The 23,815-nt window shown below is 41.2% G+C and overlaps 1 protein-coding gene across 1 annotated transcript in view; it reads left to right on the top strand.

Moving 5' to 3' along the window:
• Positions 1-23,815, top strand: part of dgki (diacylglycerol kinase, iota) — a 72,924-nt gene that overhangs the window by 41,557 nt on the left and 7,552 nt on the right. The window contains exons 3-26 of the mRNA XM_070853511.1: positions 1,337-1,432; positions 5,152-5,226; positions 6,250-6,306; positions 6,451-6,519; positions 6,616-6,684; positions 7,425-7,541; positions 7,934-8,008; positions 8,768-8,863; positions 9,482-9,564; positions 9,947-10,007; positions 10,101-10,214; positions 13,841-13,966; positions 14,545-14,623; positions 14,942-14,997; positions 15,712-15,774; positions 17,343-17,416; positions 17,829-17,940; positions 18,032-18,118; positions 18,961-19,073; positions 20,015-20,077; positions 21,813-21,913; positions 22,443-22,522; positions 22,829-22,873; positions 23,486-23,555. Coding sequence (XP_070709612.1) covers positions 1,337-1,432; positions 5,152-5,226; positions 6,250-6,306; positions 6,451-6,519; positions 6,616-6,684; positions 7,425-7,541; positions 7,934-8,008; positions 8,768-8,863; positions 9,482-9,564; positions 9,947-10,007; positions 10,101-10,214; positions 13,841-13,966; positions 14,545-14,623; positions 14,942-14,997; positions 15,712-15,774; positions 17,343-17,416; positions 17,829-17,940; positions 18,032-18,118; positions 18,961-19,073; positions 20,015-20,077; positions 21,813-21,913; positions 22,443-22,522; positions 22,829-22,873; positions 23,486-23,555 — 1,981 coding nt within the window. The remainder of the gene's footprint in view (positions 1-1,336; positions 1,433-5,151; positions 5,227-6,249; positions 6,307-6,450; positions 6,520-6,615; positions 6,685-7,424; positions 7,542-7,933; positions 8,009-8,767; positions 8,864-9,481; positions 9,565-9,946; positions 10,008-10,100; positions 10,215-13,840; positions 13,967-14,544; positions 14,624-14,941; positions 14,998-15,711; positions 15,775-17,342; positions 17,417-17,828; positions 17,941-18,031; positions 18,119-18,960; positions 19,074-20,014; positions 20,078-21,812; positions 21,914-22,442; positions 22,523-22,828; positions 22,874-23,485; positions 23,556-23,815) is intronic.

Genomic DNA, 23,815 nt, shown 5'->3' with positions numbered 1-23,815 from the left:
TTAGGTAGTGTTTTGTCCATATTCACTGTAGGGCCACTCCAAGGCTTGTCACAAAATGACAGGATAGCGGCAGAATTAATTTATTTATTTTTGGGTGTTCCACTTGCATGTAGGAAACCTGAATGGAAAAGTATACAGTTGGCCCGTGAACGTGACTCACCGTGGCTGATTGTCTACTGTGGCAGAGGCAATGTTGGCTACGATTTACCGTCCGCAAGAAGTGAGAGACAGAGAGAGATTAGAAAGAGATTAGACAGCTTCTGCTCTTCTCATCACAGTCCAATTTGGCCAGTTGGTCGGTAATCATCACAATCTCAGCAATAGCTATATCCCAATTAGATTAGAGTAGATTACATTAGATTAGATTTAACTTTGTTGTCATTGCACACAGTACAAGTACTGAGACAACAAAATGCTGCTTAGTATCTGACCAGAAGTTCAAAAACCAGTGCAGACAGCAGGAGTTATGATGAATATGATGTATGCATATACTGCATATCAGATATGTGGAGCCTGTTATGATTACAGATCTTTTTATTATACTTTATACAATGAAACCTCTTTGATTAACACTCAAAAGCACAACACAAGGCGAAATGCATGAATTATTCCTCACAATTTTTCTTGTCTTTTCGTCCCTCAGTTATCGTCTGATAAGGCGAGCATTTAGGAAACAAGCAGGCCCTGTGCAGAGCGTTATGACTGACTGCTCATCTGTAACTAATTAGGTTTAATTATTGCTGTGTGTGAGTGCGTGATTGCAGTTCCATAAACGTTATCTCACTTTTTTTTTTCAATATTTCTAGGTTCTGAAACAGAGAAAATCAGGCAGCAATTACCTCCCTCCTCTGTTCACATTTGTAAAATCAAGCCCAAATAAAAAGATGTATATCACGAAAACACACGGCGCAAAATGCTGTGGTCCTGACGATAATTTGTAGGCATTGTAAAGATGGTGAGACCGTATATACATTCTGAACGCTGCTCGGTGAACCCATTGACATCCTTTTACTTACGCACATGCTCGCAATCATTCGCATTTACATGTTTGTACGCATATAGGTGTGTGTGTGTTTGAACTTAAATCGGTTGCTCCTGCAGTGTTTTGATTAGCACTTTAAATTAACATGCACCGTGAAATTACCCACCTACTCAGCAGCGGCAATTATGTGCTTGACACACTTGTTGACCGCCTTCCACTGCCGAGTGCTTATGTGCATATGGTTGCAGTTTAATGTGAGGGAAAATAATCTTGAATGAGAGATACACAAGGATAATGTGCGTTATTATATCATCATGTCCCTTTCTCTTTCTTTCTCTGTGTGTGTCTCTGCAGGAGAACGCAGTGAATGGGGATCACCTGTGGATGGAGACGAGCTGTTCAGGAGAGCTCTGTTATCTCGGAGAGGACACCTGCCTACTAAAGACCGCAGTGAGTAGCGTGCACTCTGAACACTCCTGTGTGAGTTAGGGAGAGAGTGAGAGAGAGAGTAACAGTTTTGTAGGGATCTCATAAGGAAACCGATGTGTTGCCTTCCCTACCTGGTATGGAAAAGTAAGGAATTAGATTTTTTTTAAAATAAATTCCATGTTTGGATACATATGGCAAAAAGGAAACAGAATATGGGAAAATATTTGTGTTTCCTAACTATTTCAAAAATTTTAATCATACAAGCAGAGAATTTTTAATGGTGCCAAAATGTTTCCTACTGTGTGAGAGTGCACGGGCCAGAGCGAGCTTGATGTCATCCAAAGCAGGGTAAGAACTATGGTGTGTATCTGAGCACACGCTGCCTGTACGTCACAGTCAAAACAGCTCTGCCCCAAGTGCCTTCTAACGCTACCAAAGCGGACATCGGCTACCAAATTAGCCTGAAAGAATATGTAAAATACAATATCTTTGAATTAATTATTTACATAACTTCACAATTACCCAAATATTGGGTGGTTGGTGGAACATTTATGAGTCATGTGGTGATGTAGTTATCAGAAAGGTAAACACACTACCGTATCTTTATGCCTGCTTTCATCCTTGTTTCCATGGACACAGTGAATAAACAAGGCTGCACAGATACCATGAAAGTAAAATATGATAATAATTTACATAGAAAATAACAAGCAGAGGTAGCACCCGGTAGCTCCTCTTTGGGCAGAGACGTTTGACAGTGGGACGCCATCCAAGGTTCGCAGTAGGAGTGTGGACTATCAAGCACTGATCTGTGGTCTAAGCACAGGGCAGACGCTGGCCACAAGCCATTCACTACATAGAAAGAATTAAATATAGTCACAGTAGAGGTAAAGTTCTGGATTTTACATCAAAATATGGAATGGAAAATACCCCAAATATTTCAAATATTTCTGTGCAGCTCTACTTGCCAGCAACTCATTTAACCCTTCAGAGTCTGGGGTAAAACGGCGTTTTTTTTACTACTTTTCATTTTCCCTTTGTGTTTCCCATTAAAACTGCTTAGCTTGCCTTTCTTTGTGTCTTTCTTTTCAGCACAACCTCACCTATGTGATTCTACAAGTATTTATTTATTTTGACAGAATATATGGACACACTGTATGTAAAAGTGCAAAAGAAACACAAAATCCGAGTAGGAACTAGTTGGATCTTTGGAGGAGCGGGGGTCTGCGCGGACACCTCCTCTCGTTCGTCTTCACGTGCAGCATCCACTTCATCCTCTGAAAGGAGTCTTCCTCAGAGTCAGAACGTTCTTCCCCAGATTCAGCATCTTCTAACTCGTAGAAGAGCTGTAGTGCGCGACTTCGGCTCTTCATAAGTTTAGTCTTAATAGGCCGATCGACAAAATTCAAACACTTGTAAAAAGTTTGAAGTGTCCGCTTTCCAACAGTCTTTGAATTGAGCACCTGCGTGCTTGTGTCACAGCTTTACGTTTTCAAACGTGCGACATGTGACTTTGACGCCGTGTGGCGGTCCTAGACTCCGAAGGGTTAAGGAGTGATATATTTTGGATTAGATGGCTGTTTTTAATTTTACATACTAGCTGATTCAACAGGAACTGTGCACATTCATAAACTTTGCTGTAAATGCACCAGAGTTAGCCAAGAGGCCATTTTTCATCCGTTGTCCCTGGAAGTCAAATCATAGTTAGTCATCGCTCATGCACAGAGCAGGTGGTCCCAGCGTTCTGGAAATGGAGTGTATTGTGTGCCTCTAGTCTTCAGTGCATTGTAGTAATTTAGCATCATTTCAAACAGGATGCCGCGGTGTCATTCAGACGAACCATGTCTACAAAGCAGCAGGAGAAATTACCCGGAAACAGAGAAAGTGTAGCATGCAGAGCTGTGTAGAAAGTGTTTAAATTACAAGTATTGTGGACTCTGCGTCACGCAAGTCTTACAAAGAAAAACAACCTGAGAACAGAGAGCAGATGAATAACCTTTAATACTGACAATGATGTTTAATACTGACAGTGAGTGAAGGAACACGGTGAGAGTGCTGCAAAAAATTAATTCACTATAATCTCTCTCTGTCATATGTTGGTGGAATCTGAGATTACTTTGCCATGTCATGGCTGACATGAATAAACACATTCCTACCTGTGCTCAGATAGATATGGCTTTAGTCTTGGACTCTATGGACTTAGTCTTAGTCATCAAGAAAAAACCTGGCAGTCTGAAAGATTCTGGAGAGGCTTTAAACTCAACACTGAAATCATGTGAGGTTTGTGCTGCACAAAATGTGTTGATTATGAGACTAATAAATAAAAACTTGAAGGCATCCAGCAGTTTGAGCAGAGCTGCTTCTGAAAGATCACTAATGTATTGAATGCCTTTGCTTCCTTTGGACCTAAAACTGAAGTCCTACTCTATAACAATAGAGCCAAACAACCAAAGCACTGGTAGTGATGCAGTGTGTAATATGCAATAGCATCTTACCTCCTTTCCTTTTCCTAAAAACTGTGGCCTTTAAAGACTTCTTGTATTCCTTGACTTACTAACACCGACCGGTGTGACAGTCATCTTGATAAAAACCAGGTTGAGGTTACGACAAAAGATAACACGTTGTTCCTCTATATTGACGCTGTTGCAATTTACTTGTCCAAGATCCATCATTCCCTTTTTATCAGTGCATCTGCCATGAAAACACTCCGAACTGTCGACCAATGAAATATGAGAGTGACAGTCTGCTTTTTTAATGCGAAAGTAGCATTCAAGAGTGAACTCATCGACTGGAGTTGAGACCACTCCATTATCAGATGTATTACATTATCAGTCATATTATTACCCATAATGGGCCGTTTATGTTTTGTAAGAGCAAGGGCAGCAGAGCAACATTATTTATTGAAGGCAAACAGCACTTTGGCGTCTCGAATGTCTGCCTGTTAGTTTGCATAACCAGTCACACTTTGTGATAAATGGCTGGCCTGGAGTTATCTCTGAGCTACAAATCGATAGCTTGTTACACCGGCACATTTATTGTTTTGTCTTTGCTCAATAATACGTCCATATATGCTTATTTGCTTTCTTGCAAAGAGTTACATTGTGGTGATCAGTACCGCCCGCGTGATCTGTACACTAAATACCAGTCGGCAGTTGGTGAGCTTAGCTTAGCATAAAGACTGGGAGCAGGTAGAAACAGCCAGCCTGTCCTCCAGTACCTCTGAGGCAAATTCACATGTTATATCTCACATCTGAAACAGCAACTTGTTGGTTTTTCCGTCCGTCCATCCATCCATCCATCCACCCATCTTCTCTGGGGTCAGGTCATGGTGGCAGCAGGCTGAGCAGGGCATTTGATTAAAGTCAGTCAGTTTCTCAGTGTAGTTTGATGTTATTTCTAATACTTTCAGGGGCAATGTTAAGAACCAGTCAATTGAATACCAACATACAGCATACATTTTTTTAGTCGTGACTGGTGCAGATAAATGGCGAAAACTATAAAATGTCAAGGTGTCTCTTTTGATGCCATTATACCGTTAATGCTGTTGATAAAAGGCTGCTAAAGCTTTTTAAAGTGAGTGGGAAGAGAAGTGAAATGTTTAGGCACCTTGAGCACATGTCTGTGTGTGTTTGGGTGCTTTTATCTGTGTGTAACAGCACATCATCAGTGTGCGTTCCCGCGCTGCTCGCGTTTGTTGTGTATCTCACCGCCCTCTGTATTGTGTGTCTGTTTTCTCCTTTAAGAAGTCGGCCCCCAGGAGGAAATGTGCTGCCTGTAAGATCGTTGTTCACACTGGCTGCATAGAGCAACTAGAAAAGGTACGGCACACAAACATATCTTACAATCTAACATCTACATCTCTGTAGCACCACAATGAGTCACTTGTAACGGTATGTTGTGACACATTTCAGCTTTATCGAAAAATTGCAGCTCCTGCTCTTTGGATATTGCACCAGATTGCGATTTTGATCATGTTTTTTATTAATTGTTCAGCCCTAGGTCAAACGCAAAAAGCTCTGTGTAAATTTACGGCTCAAAATCTGCATGCTACCCATATTTTTTGTCAGATAATGGAGCCATACATATACCTGGCTGTGTTATATAAATCTCAACCGTTGTGGAACTTGGTGGACATGCACGAGCCTCATTTCCACCCCTACAGTTAGATTGTCGTCATAGTAGTCCTCCCTATGTCTGACATACATCATCGATTTAATTCAAACGACGGAAGCGGCACGATATTTGAAAGTAAAAACAAACCACGTAGCTTTTAACGTTTGTCTGCAGCACTTGATTGTGGAGGGGGACTGAGCATCATTTAAAAAGTGACGATTCCAGCACTTATACCAGTAGTGATACTGATATCAGTAGATTACTTAATGCAACACCTTTTCTTCATGCGGTGCTTCATGATGTGACTCCTATTCCCTGTTTTTCCTGAGATAACCCTTCCCCATTTTATAAGAGTGTTCTCAGCTCCCACAGGCGTGCAGTCTAGCCATAATTCTGAATGCTTTGGTGGCATCTTGGCACACTGAACTGCATCACGCAAATCAAAGTCATAACCATAGACCGTATGGATGGATGGATAGAATTAGTGCATTAGCAGCATTAGTGGGCCACACAGTCATGTTTTCTTAGATCTGTGTAGAAAAGGATGGAATGCAGGTTTCGTTTGACTGGTAGTCCTGACAGTGCTTTGCACTGGGTTATTTTGGTAGATACCTTAAGGGTATCAGGTACTGATAAACAGCCCAATTATTTTTTGGTATTTTGTGCCAATATTCATTTGTTTATTTGTTTTGGTTTATTTTTGTCTTTGTGTTTCTGTCTCTCCTTAGATTAACTTCCGATGCAAGCCAACCTTCAGAGAGGGAGGATCCCGGTGCCTCAGAGATGTAAGTGTGTGTGTGTGTGTGTGTGTGTTTGTAAATGTGTGTGCGATTATATGCATGTGAGAGAAGAGGAAATATGAATGCGTCCTGTTTACACTGCGTGTGAAGAGAAAACGTGAACATTTTCAGCATTTCTCTCCCTGACAGCAGAACATACTGAGACACCACTGGGTTCACAGACGAAGACAGGAGGGGAAATGTAGACAGTGTGGGAAGGTAAGTACACACACACACACACACACATTCACGTGTTGTTCACAGTTAGTACTGTTCATACAGACTACCTCAGAGTATTTCTTTCTGTTTCTGTAGAGTTTTCAACAGAAGTTCTTCCACAGCAAAGAAATCATCGCCATCAGTTGCTCCTGGTGTAAACAGGCTGTAAGTAATTCATTCTCTGTATTAATCACAATAGAGTAGAGCAAACATGTACGCATATGTTATTTGGTAAGGTTAATAAAATCAATACAGCATTGGCAAAAACATTTAACATTTACAAAAATTGAGTCTTATATGCAAGAAGAAAGTGTTTAGTACCATTGTTAAACTTCAAGCTCTTCATATGCTCAACAATTACAGTGAAGCAGAAATTCTTAGATCTCAGGTTCCCTCAAATAGCTCTCATACAAGTTTGTATGGAATAAAGTCACCTAATCTAATTAGAATCTAAGACATGAAATAGTGCAGCAGCTAAAATATAGGAATAGAGTATAATAAATAAAATGTTCAAATATTATCGCAGATTAAAGTGGTAAAATATGAGTATTTCCGTATTGCTTAATCCGATTGCAAGTATAATTTGATGAGGTCATTTGCTGCAGGCAAGCGTCAGTGTCGTGAGGTTAATCCAACCTTTGAAAAACCCAGTGTTTTTCCACTTTATTCTCAAAAATGTGCGACTTTAATCTCGGAGAGTATTCGATCTATAATGGCCCTACTGCGCCATGGTGGGTTATAGACAGGTATGCACAGGAGTGGGATATGTACAGGTGTGAGCTGGTCCAAAAGAAAGTCATGTGTCTGGTTTAAAGCGCAAACACACCCCACTGACCAAGAGCAAACAAGTGGAAACAAACGTCGAGGCTGTGGACAAATAATGGCCTTTCGTGTTTTTGTTACAGTTCCACAATAAGGTGACGTGCTTCATGCTGCACCAGATCGAGGAGCCGTGTTCCCTGGGGGCCCACGCTGGAGTCATAGTACCACCCTCCTGGATCATCAAAGTCAGGAAACCACAGGTGTACACACCCACATATACACACACACTCCCATTACAGGCCGGTCAATCCGCTGCTTGATAAAGTTCACTAGCTGTCATTTTGTGACAGTAATGAGAAATGTCTTTTCTGATCTAAATTTAAAACGCTATAAGACGGTGTGTGTCAAAAACTGTGTGTTTGCGTTGATGTGTGTGTGTGATTTTTGGCTATGATGTGATATGAGCTGACACATGTCTGATCTGTCTTTGGGAGCTCTGGGTTTGTGTCTCCAACATCACACACACACACACACACACACACACCTCTCAGTCACATCACATGCTTCATTGCACTTTTAATTATCATCACAAGGGACATGGTGACAGTGAACATTAACCATTGAACTCTGTGTGTGTGTGTTTGTACCTTAGAGCTCACTTAAGAACTCTGCCAGGAGAAAAAAGCGGACATCTTTCAAACGAAGGACAAGTAAGAAAGGACTGGATGTAAGTAACACAGTGACAAACACTGACAGTACATGCTTTCTGTGTATATTTAAGATCTCTTCAGATCCTTTAGTTAAATGGTAACTGTGGTATTTTTAAATCTGGGCCCTATTTTTACACATGTGGGATCTGAAATGACTCGTATCTTCTAAAAGTTTTGTAAGGGCTCCAGTAGATCGCCTCAGATCGGCAGCAGCTGCAAAACATGGGAGTTGTTAGTTTAGTGGCTGTGACATTGGTGGACATTAGTTTGGATCCAAACAAACTCTTTAAAACACAATACACAAACGCACAAAAGGCCAGTACCTCCTATGCTTTGTGCAGTAAAACAGTTTTTATGAATGCAGTCTGGTGGCTTCAAACTGAGTGACATAACAGCAGTTTCTGCCCAAACAAAAAGGATCTCACGGGTCTATCTCTGTAGGGATCCTTTCCCTAATGTAAATACCAATATGAGCTTTTAGTGACCTAAACAAGCACTTTTTAGTGAACACACTGTTACTGGCATTGTTGGATTGTATTGCAACCATTTTAGCCCATTTGCAACATGACTTCAAAAAGGAAAAGTCAGGACCAATTGGAAAACTTTTTACCATTTTACATCCAAAATATGTAAAAAGGAGTCACAAGTAACATTTCCAACACTGTAACTGATTTTCCAAATTGTCCATCAGATAATTGCTTCAGCGTTATGTATCACATCCCTGTTGATGTGATTTTAGCTCATTTTGTTTCCACTTTTTGTCTTCGTGTCTTGAGGAGTCCAAATGGCGTCCGTTTATGTTGAAGCCTCTCCCCTCGCCTCTCATGAAGCCCATCTTGGTTTTTGTCAATCCCAAGAGTGGGGGCAACCAGGTCAGCAAACGTATCACATGTTTTACATTTTTGTCAGTTAAGGACACGTTCAGGCTAGCCTCATTTGAAGTTCAATCAGTGTTAATCAGTACTACTTTCTCTATGTCTATAAATGATTTTCACTCTTGACCCTGAATTTAGCTAACAAACGTTCTACTATTATACAAGAGATATCCACATAATCTTCTCTCTTGACCATATCAGATTTCAATAAAACATGGTCTTTTACTAATTTACACCTCCACTGTATGGGTCTCAACAGGGGTCACTAGCTTATTTATTCAATTTGGGGCATAAAATCTTTGTGCTCGGCCTTCACCTGACTCTTTGAGCCTGTAGCCGACGTGAGTTATTAGAATCTGTCAGTTGCCAGTGAATATTTATTAGGAAGATGTCAAGTCAAACAGGGTTAGTTTCATCAGATATCCTGAGTTCATTGAAAAACTTCATCATCGTTATCATATCATAACTCTGGATTTCAATTAGAGAGATTTTAATCACAATTATAGGACCTGCCTCAGCAAAAAGACATGGTTCTAATTTGGCTTATGATTGTGCAACGGTTGGTGTACTGTAGAAAAACCTTTATTTGATATATCTGTCTCTGCCTCTCTCAAGGGTGCCAAGGTGTTACAGATGTTCATGTGGATCCTGAACCCTCGACAGGTCTTTGATCTGTCTCAGGGTGGGCTGCGAGAGGCGTAAGTACCCTTCGGCTGGGTCAGTGTTGGGCTTTCATTAAAAGGTTACAGTCAACTTGAGTCGACTTTGACCGTCTGAAATAAACCAAATGACTCTTATGTTCTGCTTTATTTAACTAAAAACTCACCAGCGTGTGAGTCTGCCTTAAAGTGAAATTTAGTAATCATTTCTCGACTGACATCTTCATTTCACTTCACACTATTATTATACTCCACTGCTGAGGAAAAGATTATATCTTTTCACTTCAATTTGAGTCATTATCCTCTTTTATTCAAATACACTGCTCATGGTTTGAACAGGAATTATACCCACTCAGTACCAATCAGCACTGCTTCCAGTCCTTTATTCTACAACCAGGTCTCTCTCTGCTTCAATTGTCAGGTTGGAGTTGTATCGAAAAGTGCCAAATCTGAGAATCCTAGCCTGCGGAGGGGATGGCACGGTGAGACTTTATTCTGTTCTAACCTATTTCTATTATACTTGCGTTTATTCAAAATGTCTGCGGCTTATACCTTGTGTGTATGTCTCCCTGTAGGTGGGGTGGATCCTATCCACCCTAGATGAGCTGCAGATGAACCCTCAGCCTCCGGTCGCTGTTCTTCCTCTGGGAACAGGAAATGACCTCGCCAGGACGCTCAACTGGGGTGGGGTGAGTTCCTAGCCTTGACTTTTGACAGTGGCAGGACGTAGTAGTTTCTCCTCCCTGTATTTATTCATTCATTAAGTATCTGTTGGGTGTGTTTAATGACTTAACGTTCAGCTTAACAATGTCAGCACTTCCAATGTAACTTAAATAGAAATGTGTTAAATATGTAAGGTTATGGCCTAGACAAATATAAAATAATGAAAATACTTCATAAGCAGGATAAGCATTATGCAGAATATTGGCAAATTTTGATATGTATCTCATATGTTATATATTAATTACCACTCCTACACCTCTGGAGTGACAGAAAAACTCACCCACATTCCAGGAAGTAGACGACAGCGTTCTTCCTGCATAACTCATCCTCTAAATCCTGACATTTAGCCATTGTCTGGCCTCTCCAAGGCGCAGCACATCAAGTGAAGATGACACAGGCATTGGTGACATTGTAGAAGTGCCCTTTAATGAACTATCCCCCATGTCTGTTGTTGTGTTACTGCTGCATATAACATTTTCTCTTCCTGTACACATTAAAACCACATTAGTGCAAGACAAAATCACAGCTGAAAGAGCAGAAAATAGAAGCTCTTTCCAAACACTTCCTCCTGTGGGGAAGCATCACAGCAGTGGGGCCTCCTCAGTGGGATTTATTGGAATGAAACACAGAATTAGATGTTCTAGTCGTTCCTTTTTGATCCCACATAGGGTTTGGTATGTAGAACAAACTAATAAGTTGCAGAGACTTTCATAGGCAAAATTCATAGGCCAAGTTTCTCTTAAGGCTGGAATCACAGACAATCTGTTTTGTTGCTCACAGCTGTTTAGTAGAGACTGACAGCGCAATATCGACTATAATCAATATTTTTACCATGCACCAAATGAGACTGTGAGAGGTCACTCATAGTGTTGAACCTACAAGGAATTATCTCCCAATTATCTGCAGCTCCCTTCGTCTTTATGGAGCTTTACATCAGGTTTACAGCTCATAAGCAACTTTTATATCATACCTCATCAGCTCTGCTGTGTGTGCGTGCGTGTGTGTGCCTCAGAGGAGGACCTGCTGATAAGCGCAACCATCATCAGATTGTTGTGTCCTTGTGTGTATGTGTGTGTTACCCAGTGCAGTCCTTGGATGACTGATGTCCTTCCTCTATTCACAGCTTCAGCTGCTCCCAAGTATCCAAACAATCCGTTGTTGCAGGTTTACATACTTTCATTTACATCTAGATTACACTGATACTATCGCCGTACTCCTGCAACACCAGTGCTGCTCCACTGTACACAGGTGATCATAAAGGACAACAAACCTTAGGCCTTAAAGTCTTATAAATGTAGAATATAATGGGGCAAGTAAAATACAATATGAAAGATGAATAGAATATGATGCACCATTCCTCTGTAGGAAGGCACTTTGGGCTCTTGCAGTTTGTTACTAAAATAAGGTGAAGTGCTGAAGCATCAAGAATCCACTCCTTGACACACACACGCACACACACACACACACACACACACACACACACACACACACACAAACACACACACACACAAACACACACACACACACACACACACATTGCATAACTGCACTGCAACATAGAAGAAGAAGAGACCTTTCCAAGCACCCACATTCTTCCATTAGGCTTTTCTTTGGAACAATTGTGTAGGCCTGTAGCCGTAATAATACAACAAAAAACTCTGGTTATGAGTCAAAAGTCTGAGTCAAAACCTGACATGGTATGTTAGATCACTTTTGATTATTTTTTCTGATAATATCAAACATTTTCTCGTTCATTTAGTAAAAAGAATTCACCATCTGTATAAAGACACATTTCTATTGTATAATAATACTGTATGTGTTACATTAACTGCCTCTATTTCATTTTTGATGGATATTTAAATAAATAAACACAATGCATTGTAGTGAAAGATGACTTTGAATGACTTTAGAGTCTCAGGATTGTATGTGTGTATATATATATGTAATATATATACAGTGTTTTTCTTCCACTCCACCCTGTCTTTCCTTTCCTTTCCTTTCCCTCTCCTCTACATCTCTCTCCGTCCTTCCTCCGTTTTTCTTTCCTTTCACTTTCATTCCTTTTTTGCTTTTCTTTCTTTTTTCCCTTCCCTTCCCATTCCATTTTTTTTCCTTCTCTATCTAAGGAAGGGTCTCCCCTTTCTTTTCATTTCTTTTTCTCTTCTCACCCTCAATTGTGTTACCCACTGCTATTCTGCCCCACCTCTCTCCGTGTGAGTGTGAATGACCCCTGTGACTTCCAACAGTGTGTGTGTGTGTGTGTGTGAGGGCCTCAGAGGAGGCCCTGTTGATGAGTGCCACCATCATCAGATTGTTGTGTCCTTGTGTGTGTGCCTGTGTGTGTTTGTCACTCAGTGCAGTCCTTGCTACACTGATTTGCTGACCCTGTCCAGTGGGAGACAGAAAATAAAAGCAGACAAAAGAGAGGCAGAGGAAAGACAAAATACTCTTCATCACAGAGACCTGGCTTAAATGACTAACGTGGGGGGTAGAATAGGAAGGGAGAGAAAAATGGATTGATGGAAGGAAAAGGAAAGGTGTGCGTGTGTTTCTGTAAAATCTACTTATTTAGGTATGAGTTTGTGTGTGTGTGTGTGTGTGTGTGTGTGTGTGTGTGTGTGTGTGTGTGTGTGTGTGTGTGTGTGTGTGTGTGTGTGTGTGTGTGTGTGTGTGTGTGTGTGTGTGTGTGTGTGTGTGTGTGTGTGTGTGTGTGTGTGTCAGACTCTGAGCTGGCTTTACATTTAAGGTGATCACGGGGTCAGTGAAGCAGCCTCAATGACCACTTATTGAAAAGCAAATCCTCACATGCTCTCGCTGTCTGTTCCACTCTTTCTTTCTCTCACTCCGTGTGTACATGTGTGTGTTCTTGTTAGCATGCCCTAAAAGGCTGGGGAGAGCGAGACCTTGGCGGTTCGACAGATAGAAAGAGGGATAGAGGCCATAATTCATCAGACACGACACCATCCCTCCATCCCCCTTTCCCCCCTCTCCACTTCATTTTTCCTTCCATCCATCTGCGTCTCTCTGCTTCCACTCTTCTTTTTTCCAGCCATATATGTACATTCCCCACTTTCTTGTTTACTTGATCTTTTCCTTCCCCATCTCTACTCTTAACCCCTGTCTTTATTCCTCTTCCTTTTCCTTTAGATCATCCATAAATTGTCCTGGAATAACTTAATTGTATAGCTGATCTTAATTGATGTATTTTGAGCCTTTTGTAGCTTCTGTTTCATCTTGTATTGCATTTCTTTCATTTCAATAAGCTTCCGGTTATTGAAACTGCAGTTGACACAACAATGTCACCTCCAGGTCCACTTACTGTAGTAGCTGCTTTGGAGCTTTTGATGGTGTCATAAGATCTTCCTCAGAAGACGCGGTTGAAATTGTACGCTGGATGTTCAAATTTCCATTCCTCTGAGTACTTGAGGGATATGTTGTTGAATTTGTTTTAAAAGTTGAGATTTTCTTTATTGGAAAATACATTTACATATTTATTTCTATTTCACTGGAACAATGCGGTACCTGCTGACTGTATATGTTATATGATGCACTCCTCCTCTGTCTTTCTCTCTCTATGTTTGTTTCTCTGCAGGGTTACACAGATGAGCCGGTGTCCAAGGTTTTATGTCACGTGGAGGACGGTTCGGTGGTGCAGCTGGATAGGTGGAACCTTCTAGTAGAGAAAAGTGCTGTGCAGCTGGAGGAGGGCACACAGAAGGTCAGAAGTCAGCTTTGAGCCTAGGCTGGATGTTAGGGTGTGTGTGTGTGTGTGTGTGTGTGTGTTTGTGTTTGTGTGTGTGCGTGTGCAAGACAAATAGCTATGCGCAGAGCGTTTATTATAGCATCCTTCAAGAGGTGGGTGGTGGGGCATAGCATGTTGCATTACTGTCTATCACAGTGTGTTTCCTGCAGTTCAGCTGAGCAGCACATTCAACGAGAGTGAATTGAATTAGCCGCTAACACAGCAGATGCAGTCCCGATACGGCACTAGGATAGCAAGAAAATCAACAAATTACATCTCAAATTAAATGCCTTGCAATTTCCCTAAAGATCGACAGGTTGCTGAACCCTGATACTCAGTGCAGTGTCCTCACAAGTGGCAAAAATGAGTGTGTTTGTTTGGTGAAGTGTGAAAGTAATGAGTACAAATTTGGATATTAGCATCACTAAATGGAAGCACATTATGAAGGGCATTGGAAAGTGCTGTGCAGAGCTGGACATGAGCTGTCCGTGTGAATACATTGTGTAATATTTATGCAAAAACAATCAATTTATTATTTTTTCCTGTGTCCTCAGCTGCCTCTGAATGTGTTCAACAACTACTTCAGCCTGGGCTTCGATGCTCATGTAACCCTGGAGTTCCACGAGTCCAGAGGTTAGTGAAATCTATTATAACGTCTTTTTTTTTTACATTTCACCTTGTGTTAACTCTATTTATATTACATTATGTTCTTCTATTTCCCATTAATGCATCACACTCCACTGAAAGATGAGCAGAATGAAATAAAATATTGAAAAGGACACATTCAGATACACACAAGTATTCATGCAAGCACAAATGAGTCAGATTTTCTCACTGTCTCTCTCTACGCCTCTGTGTTTTTTGTTTTTTCATTTGTAACTCCAATAGCTTTGCAACATATTTAATGTATTCTCCTTCTTTCTCTCTGTCTCTCTGATTGTGTCTTTCCAGAGGCCAACCCAGAAAAGTTTAACAGCCGCTTCCGCAACAAGATGTTCTATGCAGGCGTGAGTGTCCCACTTGATTTCCTGCACACTCACACACCGCACACCATTTTACCATGCCGTCTTTGGCTGTCTCAATAAGAGCGTTGCACTAGAGTGATGGCAGAGAGGAAAGCAAGGCTGGAGCGAAGGAAAGGAATTAGGGAAAAGACAGGAAGATAATGAGAGATGGAGGGATGGGAAGAAATGGCAAAATAACTGCAGGAAGGTGGCAGGTGGGATAGACAGGTGTGTGTGAGGACTTCAAAAGGGAAAAGTCAGCCATGAAAAGTTAGATTCGTAGTCATCTTGCCACTATGCAACACCAGATTTAATTACACTCACTAGTAAATTTATGTTAGTAATGGGCGGAGTTAGTAGTGCAATTAGCATCCCATGTGCTTTAATAAACATTGTCATGGTTTTAAATAATTCATTTTGATGTTTCATTACGCACTAGTACTACATATAGTTTTGTGTTTGTCTAATTCAAGTCTAAAGCTTTATTCAGATCTCAGGGAACCTTGAATTTAACTTTAAGGAACCCGCAGATATTCTGTAAAAGATGAGAGATTTAAGGAATAAATGATGGGTGGGATTTGGAAAGGAAGCATGCAGGGGAGTTGTCTCTTTTTTAATGAGGCAAATATAATGAACTGGAATTCTATTTGATTGGGTCCTTTTCTTTGTTTGTGTGCCTGTGCTTGTGTGTGTGTGTGTGCGCACGTGTCTTTGCAGGCTGCATTCTCAGATTTCCTCCAGAGGAGCTCCAGGGATTTGTCCAAGCACGTCAGAGTGGTGGTGAGTGTTAACAAACTCTTTCGCATCTATTCGTATCGCTTTCCATGTCGACATGTCTGGGCAGGAGGTCGCCGTGGTGATGAAAAAGGCCTCCTTCAGCTGCTCATTGAACATTCGCCATGCTGAGGTGTCCTTCAGCAAGGCGCTGAATCCTTACCAGGGCCACTACGCTCCTGCTGATCACTGACCTCTGTAGTAGGATCAGAGCAAACAGCTTCATTATCAATTCTGCTGAATATTTCCTTGATCAATCGCCGTGTAACGGTGAGAAGATAAATTCCCTTAGCCAAAGTAAACATATTTAAATGGCTTCTTTTGTCCAAAACCCAAAGATGTTCAGTTTACCATCATGAACAAAACTGCAAAATTTTCACATTTAAGAAACTTGAACTAGTTCATTTTGGCGATTACTGCTAAAAAACAACTGCTGATTAATTTTCTGACAATCAACTAAATGATTAATTGACTAATAAGTTTGCTTACTAGGATCAAACATCACAACTTATCACGTCGGCCTCAGTGTCATAGTTTATCATACAATATGTTTGTCATGAATCCCCAGTGCTGACTCTGGCTTGTAATGTAAGAAACCCACCTGTGTATCATTCTTGATAATCTTAGGCTAATGTTAAAGGATAAGACTGGTGATGTTACATGTTTTTGTTACTGTCAACAAATCCTTTAAAAGATCAAAATCGACACTAGTCTTACTTCACATCAATGGCATTAAACCTGACAACGTAGACGTTTAAAAACAGGCCGTGAATATACTTTGAGTTTTAAAATATGTATCTCGGTAATTCCCCAAAACAGCAGGGCACTGTAGTGTTAAGTGAACATTACTCACACAGGACAAAAAATAGTGCATTTGTTGGCACTATTTTAATGTGCAGATTAATACACATTTGGTGCTTTAGTGAGTATTTGGGGCAGCAGGACAGTGAATGTGGAATGGAGTCAAAATAAACTACAGCGCCTGTGTGGGTCATCATGAAGAAACGTGTCACCCAGTGCACCAATGTGGGTCACTGATGTGTTTTTCATAGTTTTTGAACAACAATGGAGTTCAGTGGCACAGAGACAGAATATGGATCAGGCTTTAGATACACAGACAGTACTTGTTAGTTGGATCAATTCATTGCTCATTTTGCTGTTTTCAAGGGGTAGGTTGACTATAAGAGAAATATAAAATATAATCAGACTTTGCTGGAGAAAAAGGTTAATTTCATTTTAAAAATATTGACCCTGAAACATAATCCACATTCAGAAAGAGCTGAGGGGGCAGGTCTGTTGTTACCTCTGACCTGATCAATCACCCTCCACCAAACACACTAATACAGGTTTAAGACTACAAGCGAGAAGAGAAGAGAAGAAGCGAGTAGACAGAAACTGAAGCTTGATGAAACATGTAAAAGCACGAATCTTAGACTGAAAATCACTTGTTTTTTCAAAAGAATGTAAAAAAGAATGAAGAATGGGGGGAAAAAAAGAAAAATAATGTACCCCCATTTTGTAAACCACTGGTCGAAGCCACCAGTTCTAATTTTCACTTTGTCTGTCGTTCTCAGTGTGATGGTACCGACCTAACTCCAAAGATCCAGGAGCTGAAATTTCAGTGCATTGTGTTTCTAAACATTCCCAGGTAGGTGAATAACACAGAGCTTGTGGTACTGTGTACAGTTTGGTTGCACTGTGGCTCATTGTTGTGGTGCCTCGTCCTCCAAACCTCAGAATTATTAAGATTATTAAAATAATTCTAAAAGGAAAAGCATCAAATCACATTTGAGAGACAGGAACTATGAAATGTTCTCACATGGCAAACAGTTATAATCAATCAAAATAGTTGCCAATGAAATTTCTGTCACTTGACTAATTGATTAGTCTTTTCAGCTCCACTAGTATATACTGTTGGGCAGTTAGTTTTAGTTACTTTACAAACAAAACCCTAAGTAGTAAGTATAATGTCGTGAAAACAAAATACTCAAATAATAGTACCTCAAATTTGTACCCAAGCCCTGGATGTTGCAGATATGAAATTCATTATGTGTGTGTAGGTACTGTGCTGGCACCATGCCGTGGGGAAACACAGGCGACCACCGGGACTTTGAGCCGCAGCGCCATGATGACGGCTGCATCGAGGTCATTGGCTTCACCATGGCCTCACTGGTGAGGGAGAAGTTTGAAACGGCGTGGTGTGTTTTTAATGTGATGGTTGGCCCCTCCAGTTAATGGTGTACGTCCCCTTCTTGTCCACCAGGCGGCACTACAGGTCGGCGGTCACGGAGAAAGATTGCACCAGTGCAGAGAAGTAGTTCTTACTACCTTCAAGACCGTACCTGTTCAGGTGAGTACACACACCCACCACAGACATGTGCACGATCTGTTCGCCTTATAAAACTACAAATGAAGGAGGAGGAATTGAATTAAGACGCAAAACAGAATATTCAAGGACAGGGTTAGCAGCACCTTTGGCTGTCCGTCACTGCAGCCCTGCAAACTGTTTGGTTCTTGTGATTCGGAGACTTTTGACTGCTTACAAATTCACACTTCACACAACAGGACTGGACAATAAAAATGGAATGTACATGTTTTGGGTCCTGTGAATAGTTAATGAATAAAGTACATGTTCTGCACAGGCCGTGGTAGATGTAAAATTACTGTTTTTGTCGATGGGGTCTGGCGGCTCTGAAGAGAGCGATGTAATTGCTGTTTCTGGTTAAACAAAAAGCATCTCTGTAGAGAACCGTTCTGTGATGTTGTCAGACACTTTCAATAACAATCAGAGCCTGTCAGTGGAAAAAACAAGCACTTGTAGTGGATGTACCTTGATGATTTCAGTTGCCCCAAAGGATTATGTTGCAGCCACAGTGGCCCGTTTTATGACTGCTGGCTTAGGTGATCTACTCAACCAATTCCAGGTTTAAAGGTTATAAATATCATTTCAATATTAGTATAATAAAGTAAGATAAAATATAATATTTCCTGATCATGTTTCTACCTTTCCCCGAAAGGGTAATGCATGCTTATTTAACCCACACTAAAAACTGTATTGTACTCCCAGCCCTGTTCACCACTGCCTCATGCTGCTTCGGCCCTGTTTATGTCGACTGTCTGCTGCAGTGTTATATGTTCTGTTTAACTATTAGCCTCTGGTTTGAGCAGCCATCCTTTTATGTGTCTTTGTAGGTGGACGGTGAGCCGTGCCGCCTGGCTCCCTCCACTCTCCGCATCTCCCTTCGAAATCAGGCCAACATGGTCCAGAAGAGCAAGAGACGCACCTCTGTGCCCCTGCTCAACGAGTGAGTCACACACACACACACACACACACACACACACACACTTGTACAGACAGAGGAACTAGGCCAGCAGTGTTGTAAAAGCCTGGCTTGCACTGAGTGAGTCATACAATCTGTTTAGTGGGAGCTGACATTCACTCCTCTCCATGTCCCACATCTCTCTTCAGCTCACCAAACCGCACTCAAAGGAGGGATATCTATGTTGTCCAAATTAATCAAAACAAAAGCATCGGGGATATCTCCGATGACATACCGACATGTAATACTGTGTGGTTTTCTCTCCACTTTATGTCAACCCAGAAGACGAGTAAAAGGAGACGTTTACTGATTTCTATTGTGGTTTCTGTGAGAAACTGTGTGGCTACTAACACTCCTCCATCCCTGTAGCACTAATACTTCATGTATATCTCTGTGTGTATATGTGGGAATAGTTTCCACCGTTTGTAAAAGTCTACAGGCTACAGTAACAGTGTGCATGTGAGAGAAAGATACAGTAGAGAAGAATTACTTTCTGTAGCTGCAGTAACTATTGTCTTGCTTGATATACTGCTATGCTACTGTAATCTGTGCTATCAATGTTTGTCTACTTACCTCTGGGCTTCTCTCCTCCTGTCCCTCCTCCTGTCCCTCTCCGTTTTGCTAAAACATGTCTAATCTTTTTGATTATTTATCATTTTCTTTTGTTTCCTCATCTCTTCTCTTCTCTTCTCCTCCTCCTCTCGTCTCCACTCCTCTCCTCTCCTGTCATTGTCCCTTTTTCTTTCCCTCTCCTATTCTCATCGCCTTAATTCTTGTCTCCACCTTCCCTCGCCTCCTCCTCTTTCTCTCCTCTCCTCTCCTTTCTTTGTCTTATCTCCCCTCCTTCTCTCTCCTTTCCGCCATACGTTCCTCCTCTCTTCTCTGTGTGTGTGTGTGTGTGTGTGTGCGTGCGTGCGCAACGGTAGTATTCAGAAGGTGTGTGCAGCTGATCTGCGCCGCCTCTCTGCTCCCCCAGACTCCTTCTCTGTGTAAGTACCTGAGCCCTCTGTCACTGTGTGTTTGTAACTTAGTGCTTGTGTCTGTGGGAGTGAATGAGTTTCTGTTGGGTCTTTGTTTGTCTCGGGTTCGATCAGTATTTGATTTGATGACAATCTGTGTTTTCAACCGCTGATATGAAGGATGCGATGCAGTTTGGTTGATCACATGACAGAGACCAACTCTTCGTTTGCTTAAAAGGCATTTTACCCTAATTTTACCATCAATTTCCCCACATCCCTCACGACATAAAATGCTTGTGTGTGTAACAAATAAACAGCAGTTACTTTTATAACCAATTGAGTATTAAGTTCCCAGAGCCCAAGGTAACATCTCTGTCCAAAACCGAAAAGTTGTAGCATTTCTAATGGTGTGAAAACAGAGAAGAGCATCAAATCCTCACATTTGAGAAGCTTTAACCAGAGATTGTTTGGCATTTTTGCCTGAAAATAACAATGACTCAGTAATCAAAATTGTTCCAGGTTGAGTTAACTAATTGGTCAGTTTGTCTAACTGCTTTTGCTCTTGCTACTTTGACTCCTTACATTAAGTGTGCATTTCTCTGATTTTATTTGTCCTGATGATAGGACATAATTAACAACCTCGCAACTGTTATGTGTTAGATCAAAATGTTCACGTTAAGAGTCATTTGTCACAGTCGTGTCGCCTTCAAGAACATTTCTTTCTCAAATGTAGAACACTGAAAATGACAAAAACAACATTTGCAATCACTGTATGGTGAAACCTCCATGATTGTGTCAGCTTCTAAAGACTCATATTGGTCCAACCCAAGTTGAGTCGTGTCGTTTTGAATGTGAGTTTTTGTTAAGTGTGTCTTGAGTTATTGCTGAGAGAGAGAGAGAGAGAGAGGCTGACAGAGAGAGATTGTATGGCAGCATGCTGAAGCCTCTCCACCTTTAAATGTGCTTCTGCTTCTTGTCTTGGTATTTTCCCTGCTGTAATCCCTTTCCCTTTGACTTCTCCGTGAGCTGTGCTCTTATGACACCCACACCAGTCCTTTGCTCTCACTTGATGTCCATGCCCTCCCTTCAGAAAAGCTGTTTTGCTTCAGCTGTGACTGAGAACAACAAAAATGATGTTAATGAAATGTACATTAATTTGACACCCTTTCTGTTCCCTTGCAGGTAAGATTTTGAGCTTTAGAAGCTGGGCACATGGGTCAATTTGCCAGCAGCTACTATGTGACCGACAGTGTTGTCTCATTGTAGTTTTGCTTATCGCCCACCATGTTTCTGATATCAATATTCTGCCTCCATCAACCTCCATCCTCGCTTTAGGCCATTTTGCCCACAAACATTGACTTCAGAATGTGTTGGGCCTGCCTCAGACTCAAACACAGAATCAGGGCCATGCCGCAGGAGGATAGCAGAGCCCTTTATCTTTACAATAAAAGCTCTGCTATCTAGCTGGGGGTGTGTTTATTACTTTTACTACCGTTACATGCAAACCCCCAGTTATCAGTCAGACACGTAAATATTAAGTTATGAAACCTCTGCAGTAGCTGGAAGCGTGAAGAAATCACCACTGAAACAAGACAGACGAGGAATTGAATGTCATTATGTTGCATAAGTTCAGATTTGGTTTGTGATGTGCGTGTTTGTCTGTGTCCTTATTGTACGGTTGGCCGGGCCTGAATTGTGTGTGTGCACGCACATGCGCTTGTGTGTGTGTGTGTGTGTGTGTGTGTGTGTGTTGTTTTTTTTTCAGTCCTCATGCGGTTCCAGATCGTCTGCGTCTTCGAGTGAATCGAATCAGCCTCCAGGAGTACGACAGACTGCAGTATGACAAAGAACGACTACGGGACATCTGTAAGGCTGTGTGTGTGTGTGTGTGTGTGTGTGTGTGTGTGTGTGTGTGTGTTTTCTCTATGACTATAACTATATGACTATATTTGTAAACAAACAATGTATTACATGACCACTTCAAACTGTTGCTTCCAGATGATATGCTTTCAGTACAAGCCCCACTGTTCGCCTCCTTCTCAGCATCAACAGGCTTACACAGTTAGAAACTAGCTGGGGAACATAGTGGAGCGTTTATCAGCTGAAGAGCCAGATTTTTTTCGTCAGGAGTTTGTAGGGACCAAAACAGAGATCGAAGGAGGGCAAATACTAGACTTACATTCATCAGGTGACATAAACACGACTACAAACGGTTTCCAATGTTGTCACACATCTGGAAGTGTTAATAAGGAACTGTTTGCTAACAAGGCAATAAAATGTCAATCATGTGTCCATAGCTTGTTTCTGCTTCCCATAATTTGCCAACAAATGGAGTTCATGCAGGTTTAACTTTTTCCAGGCATTATGGTCTAAAGTGTGTGTTTGTGTGTTCCAGCCATCCCAGTAGGCATTGTGGTGGTGAGAGGTGACTGTGACCTAGAGACATGCAGACTCTATATTGACAGATTACAAGAGGCAAGTTTCCCCCTTTATTGTCAGCATCGTGCTTATCATTGCTTTAATTTTCTTGTCTCTCTCCCGCTCTTCTGCCTTTTTCTCATCATCATTATTTCATGATGCTTGCAGCGTCATCTCTCCGCTCTAATTTATTTATGGATGGATAAGCAACCAACGCCACTGGGAATTCAGATTTAGTTGTTTTTTTTAGCTACGTGTCTCATGTGGGAAACGTTCAGTGACCGAACTAACATCTGTGGAAGTTTTTGATGTCGATGCTTTGGCTGTTTGGTAACCTTGAAACCTGTCTGCTGTGCTTGCTAGGACTTACACCAGGCGCCATCTACTGGCCACAGAGTGCACTATCAGGTATATGACTTTCGGGTGTCTTTCTGCAGGTTATTAGTGGTTTTGATGGCTTACTTTTTTATAATGCCTAAAATCTGTGCTAAATTTTTAAGCTTGTAAGAGAATTTTATCCTTGCAATGGTTAAAAGCAGGGTTTGCAGTTCCATGAAGCAAAAAAAACAAAACTCCACACCCTTTTAAATTTAGGAATTCACCCACAAAAAAAAGGTAGATGCAATAAATGAAATGCAGGTTTTACAGACTGACACCCATATTGAATAAAGTCCTCTCCTACCACACTGGAAAACATTTTTCTGGGCATGAAAATTGGACAAAAATATAAACTGTAGTATTATAATCCTATTCATTATCTGTGGTAGGAGCTCTCTAGCTCTTCTGTTTCAGTCTAACGCTAATTCAACCTACACTGTCTCGTTGTCCTGGTCTCCGTCTTGCTATTGATTGTGCAACCGCTCAAATATAAACACATAATTATGTATTTCTCTGTCTGGATTTCTACCTTTAACTTTCTCTCTCTTGAAGTTAATCCCCCATGTAAACTTTTCTGCGATCACTTAATTGTTCAGTAAAGGAATAAAAAAAACATCACAGCGTCTGTCTGCTTGTCTTCAGGACGAGAGCAGAGGCATCCCCAGGAGCAGTTCAACCAGTAGACTCTCCCCCAACTGGAGCTTCTTGGATTGTGAGTGACTGAAACTCCGACACGTGAGAGGAGGAATTTTTCATTGAGATAAGGGTCAGAGAGGAACACTGTTACATCCCAAGCGAATGCTGAGGCAGAAGTTGGTCACCAGTTATTCTTATTGATCAAATTCATTCTGTGTACAAACTTGAAAACAGGTACGAAAAGTTACAAATGAAGCAGATATGGGAAACAGGCTGCAGATGGCGCCAAATTAATACATAAATTAAACTACTTTTCATCCTTTAACAGAGGACATG

Source organism: Pempheris klunzingeri, chromosome 22 (assembly GCF_042242105.1).
Source record: "Pempheris klunzingeri isolate RE-2024b chromosome 22, fPemKlu1.hap1, whole genome shotgun sequence".
Lineage (NCBI taxonomy): Eukaryota > Metazoa > Chordata > Actinopteri > Acropomatiformes > Pempheridae > Pempheris > Pempheris klunzingeri.
This window is presented reverse-complemented; position numbering and strand designations above follow the sequence as displayed.